Below are 5,727 nucleotides of genomic sequence, written 5' to 3' on the forward strand. Positions count from 1 at the left end.
AAATAATTGCAAAAAGATCTTGCAAACGACACTAAGGAACTAGCTTGATGTAAACGAACAATGAAGGAAAATAAAAAGTAACTGCAGGACATTTTTCCTTGGGACAAAGCTGAAGAGGCATGGCACCAAAATCAGTACTACTAATGAGACATTTGATAGGAGCTCTCTAATGTGATTTCAAAAGACAAACGATGTCATTTAGCAGTTTCTTTAAAAATAAAACAAGAACATAAAAATAATCATTTTTAGGAATTGAAAATATAAGGAGTAGGATGTCTAACTTGTACATCTTCAAATTTAAAATCATATTGTTAAAAAGAAGAAATCATATTGCTGGCTATCTTAAGTATTTGGATTTAGAGTCTGTGCTGTAAATTTGGACAAATGTACTTTGTTAAGGGTTGTGGGAAACTATTACTGAAATTTTATTTCCTATATTGTCATGATTTGTAGATTCTTGCAAGTACCAGTTTGAGAAATTATAACTTAGATATAAATTCCACCCAAAAAAGTATACAGCTTTAATTCTTTATAGTTTGACTTCAAAACAGAACCCCCCAAAAAAGTTTCACAATCAATCACATCATCTGCTTTTTATGTATAGCTTAGAAAAGCCTTAATTAAAGGTCCACATAATAGATAACATAGCCACAGACTTGAGATATTCTACTCTTTCACTAGTCTGACTGGCATGGCAAAACAACTGCTAATGGCTTTAAAAACACACAGTCCTCTTAGATTAAAATAGCGAGCACGGGAATTCAACAGGAATTTCATTATTCAAACTCCTGTACAGGTTACTGGAAAAATAAAAGAGGTAATTTTCACAAATGTCACAGAGTGAAATAATTTTAACTGATATATAAATAAAGATTTACTAAAAAAGGTTTAAAAGAGTTGGTATTTTAAATCAAAGGTTTTAAATACAAAAAGGTGTCTTGTGTTGCTCGATTGTCCAGAGTTTCAGATGCCCTTTATTCTACAGTTACAGACTTGGCAAGATTCCGTGGGAAATCAACCTTGGGGGAAAAAAAAGAAAAAGGCATTATGTGAGAGATTATACATGTGAGGGGAGATAGTCTCTAAAGGCAAAATATTTTTTTAAAAAAAGAAATAGCATGTTCATTGTTCATTTTTATTATAGACTACAAAAATTATGTTAGAAAATATAATCATAATATCTTGAAAAAAGGGAGGAGGGTTGGGAGGGGAGAAAAGTACAACAAATGAATGGGAATCCAAAGCCTCTGTCAATTTTCATTGAAATTAATAATAAATTTTAAAAAAAGAAAAGTAAAAAAAAATTTTTGAAAAAACCTGAAATCATTTGGAAAAAGAATTCTAAAAGAGTCAGTTCAGCATAGGAAGCTCTGCAGTGGTCCTCTATAAGGGGAACAGTGAAAGTGTGTAAACATAGAATGTTGTCACAAAGACTAGGAGATGGAGAATATGAAAAGTCCTGCAGAGTGCATAACAGTCTCAAACCACAAAGAATCGCTCTGCTTCAAAGTACCATTTGAAAAATATTGTACCAAGAAATTAAGTGGGGACTCCCCAAAGAGAGCCACCATTATGGAGGTGATCTCCAAGATTCTTCACATTGTAAAGGCAATAAAAGGCTATGGTGCAATCTAAAAACAGGCTATGCAAACAAATCAGGTGACAGATACTTATCTAATAGATCTCTCACACTGTCAAAAGCTGGGGAAGAAAACTATTAAGATGTATCCAGAATATGGATAGAGTGGAGCTTTCATACACTGTTGGTGGGATTGTAAAGTGGAAATAACCCCTCTAGGAGGCAGCTTGGCATTTCCTTAAAAAGCTGAACAAATTAAAAAAAAATTAAATAAAAAAAGCTGAGCATAAAAATTCCGTGTGACTCAGCTATTCCACTGGTAGGAATATACCTCAAGGAAATTAAAACTGAGACACAAAAGACATCTGTACACCAATGTTCACAGCAGCGTTGTTCGTAATAGCAAGAAAATGGAAACAGCCCAAGTATCCATCAAATGGATTGACAAACTATGGTACATTCACAAAATAGAATAAGAAGCAGCAATTTAATAAAAAATAATATAACTTGGGAGAATCTGGAAAGTATTATGCTGAGTGAACTAAAACCCAGATTCACAAAGACAAATACTGCATAAGACAACTACTTTAAAAATAGAAGGATAACTACTAAGATGTGTATAAGAGTCCAAAGGGTGAGAGGGGGTAGTGGGGAGGTTGAGGCTGGAGGTTAGGAGGAGTGGAGAATCACAGAGACAGAGTTTGGTGTGTGGAGAGACTGGGTTAAGAAATTAGGAAAGATCCAATAAGGACCTAAAAAGACGGGGTAATAGTGGGCACAGATCAATGATGATTAATTTTATAAAACACAAAGTATGGGAATGATTGTATGAAACAAAATGTGAATGAAGGTACGTGTGAAACACAAAGTATATGAATGAAGCACAAAACAAATTTTGTATCCAAACCAACACAATTTCAGCATAAATTTTTTAAAAAGAACCCAGAGAAAAGAGATATCACACAAGACTTCAGTCATGGTGGGCTACTTACATCATAGCCTCTGAGCACAGCAAGATGAAAGGCCAATAACTGTAAGGGAATTACACTAAGAATGCCTTGCAAGCAGTCTACGGAGTGGGGCACCTTGATTGTTCGTTTTGTGTTCTTAATGGTCTCAGTATCTTCCTTATCACAGATCACCACAGGGCGTCCCTGGAAAAGAAAATCCAATTGCCCACACACACGTCAGTGGAGAAAAGACAGGGTTATAGCAAACAAGATGTGCACATTTTGCAGTGTACAGTCCATGTATGGCATTGCTCATTAATTTATTTCAATTTGTAATTCTCTATGAAGTAAGTGTGACTATCTCACTGTGGAAATGGAGGGTTAGTAGGATCTTGAGATTTGTTTAAATTCACAGAACTCGGAAACACTTGGCCCAGTACTTGAATGCAGGACCGCCGGCTGGCATGCCGGCATACAAAACTCTGGTCTGTAATCACTACCTATGCCTTCCTAATAAGATCAACTGATCTGAAGAAATCTCGGTTAAACATAGTATCTGTAATATTAACCTAGATTTTGAACACTCATTTTCTTCAGAAATAGCATTATGAAGAAGAGCATTATGCTTTGTAAAACATAACAGTCAGCAAAAAAAAAAAGTCCCTCAACAAGACAGACTGAATACTAGCAACAATGAGCTCAAATAATAATGGCTTATCTAGGGAGGAAACAAGACCAAGCAATGTTCATTCTGTGAGTCAGAACTGACTTGACAAAGAGTTAATAACAGGTAAAAGGGAGCATCAGTTGCTAATTGAAAGAAGACAGAATTTAAAGATCAAGTTCTAAGTTTTGATCTTGGCTATGGCCATTACGAGATTTATGAATGGTGCCACCTCAAAACTGACCATTCTTCACACTGATTATAGTCTAAAGCAAATGATTTAATGAGTATGAAAATTTTTAGTAGCTACCTACCTGGTACTGATATATTACTTTAAGATTCATAAAGTTCAAATAAGCTTTAAAGACCCACCCTGTCAATCTCCACCATACGCTCACAAAAGCCCCCGACTGACCTGCCGAGCAACCACCTGCTGGAGTGCGTTCTGACACTTGGCGTAAGTGTGGTCTCTCATGATGATCATAATGACAGGCATCAGCTTATCCACCAAAGCCAGAGGGCCATGTTTCAACTCACCAGCAAGGATGCCTTCTGAATGCATGTAGGTAATTTCTTTAATTTTCTAATGGGGCAAAAAGGGAGATTATTCTAATGTGGGTCTTTCAAAAACCAACCCTAAAAAAAACTTATACAAAGCATCTGATACAAAGTATTATGATTTATCCAAAATTTTAACGGACCTGCTAAATACAACTAAGAGGTTAAAAAAACCCCTCACCATTATTTCTTTTCGTTTTCAATGAAATTTTATAAAACATACTGGGTTTTTTTAATTTGATCATTTATATACATTTTGTTTAATAACAATAACAAATAATTACATTTGATTATTCTAATTAATGACATTGTCTGATTATTGTATAATATTGCATTGCCCTTCACTCAACCCATCTATTTATTAGTTTTTATTCCCCTCTCCCTCCCTTCCAATCCCTAGCAATGATCCGAGAATAAACAGCAACAATCCAAGAATGAACTTTTCTTTAGCTATTTATAATTATCTTATTATAGTAACTATTATTATGGGAATAATCTGCTTGTGATTTACTTATTTTGCTAAGAACAGTGTCTTCTAGATGTGGTCATGTTATGCAGTGAAGAGAACACTCACTATTTCTATAATACTAATCAATAATTAAAACTCCACAACAAAAAGGATTTCAAGCTATCATGCACTTACTTAACTCATATTTTATTCAGCCTGTTTCAATTTGACTAACTGAATTTCACATCCATAGATTTTTAACCTAACTTTATATTAGTCTATATTTGGCAATAAAATAACCCATTACTGGTCAAGTTATCACATTAAAAGTTTTTCTTCTTACTTTCATTTTTTAAGGAAGTACTCTTATAACACTATCTCAAAGCAAGCAAAACAAAGTTCTATAGATATCACTTATTCAATCTAAAACCATCTCTATGTTCCAAGCCCCAAGTCAATAGAATGAAATAAACTGTTAAGTGAAAAAACTTACTAAGAATCTTATTTAAAATTGAATATAACTACCAGCCATCGTTAAAAACCCACATGTCCCCCAACCCAAAATACACTTTAAGTGAAAAAACTTACTAGTGCTCCTTCCAGACATGTAGCATAGTGATAACCACGCCCCATTATCAGGACTGACTTCTGATGATAAAGCTCTGTTGCAAGTTTCTGAATTTCATCATCCATACTCAGTACTTCTTTAATCAAATCTGTTAAGTAATATTAGCAAAAGCTATGAGAAAGAAGAGTGAACTGACAGATCTATTATTAATTGCCATTGCTGATCAAGCAACAAAAGGCCAGCATTTCTATTCTTCTATGGAATATTTTTAACTTAAACTTAAGTTCACTGTAATTGAGACAAAAATGACTCAGTTTAATCTCCAGAGGATTTTTTTTAAGCTATAAATTGCACAGGAGGTGACTAACCATTGTTCTCTCACAGAACCATTAGTGGCAGATTCAAACCATAAAAGCATTTAGCAGCACCAATCCCAATGGACTGTATCATATGTAACCTGAGCTCCCTTCATTTTACACACAATATGAACTTTTTAAAAAACACAGAAACAAAAGTAGGAATTTTTTCCTTGAATGGAGAGCTACAAGCTTCAAAAGACAGGAAGTGAATCGTACTCATTACTACCCATTACTTCAGACAACAAACATGCAATGTGTGACTATTTTCATACCAGGAAGCCGTTTTAACCCAAGCATGATCTCTTTGCGTCGTTCTTGCATGGAGATCCTGTCATCACACATCATGAGGGCAAACATCACAAGGGACACAAACTGGCTGGTATAAGCCTAAACACCACAGGAAAAGAAAACAACTCTGTAGGTCCTTTTTTAAAAATTTGGAATGTTTAATTTGAAAAAACTATTTTTAAAACTACTCATTTTGGCGAGCTCTGGTGGCCTAGTGGCAAGAAGCTACACTGCAATCCCAAAGGTATGCGGTTCAAATCCACCAGATGCTTTTCTAGAGAAGGAGGAACAATCTCCTCCTGTACCAGTCAAA

The 5,727-nt window shown here is 34.8% G+C and overlaps 1 protein-coding gene across 2 annotated transcripts in view; it reads right to left on the reverse strand.

Annotated features, from left to right (window-relative positions):
- Window positions 1-770: 770 nt before the first annotated feature.
- The window catches only part of GFPT1 (glutamine--fructose-6-phosphate transaminase 1), a 54,122-nt gene continuing 49,165 nt past the window's right edge, over window positions 771-5,727 (reverse strand). The window contains exons 14-18 of one of the 2 annotated variants that reach the window (XM_006882290.1): window positions 5,399-5,513; window positions 4,788-4,915; window positions 3,609-3,776; window positions 2,572-2,733; window positions 771-1,019 (exon numbers count right to left, since the gene is read on the reverse strand). In XM_006882290.1, coding sequence (XP_006882352.1) covers window positions 975-1,019; window positions 2,572-2,733; window positions 3,609-3,776; window positions 4,788-4,915; window positions 5,399-5,513 — 618 coding nt within the window. In that variant the 3' untranslated portion in view covers window positions 771-974. The remainder of the gene's footprint in view (window positions 1,020-2,571; window positions 2,734-3,608; window positions 3,777-4,787; window positions 4,916-5,398; window positions 5,514-5,727) is intronic. The other variant, XM_006882289.1, reaches the window with a different exon arrangement.

This window comes from Elephantulus edwardii, unplaced genomic scaffold (genome assembly GCF_000299155.1).
Source record: "Elephantulus edwardii isolate Elephantulus edwardi_28Jun2011 unplaced genomic scaffold, EleEdw1.0 scaffold00019, whole genome shotgun sequence".
NCBI lineage: Eukaryota > Metazoa > Chordata > Mammalia > Macroscelidea > Macroscelididae > Elephantulus > Elephantulus edwardii.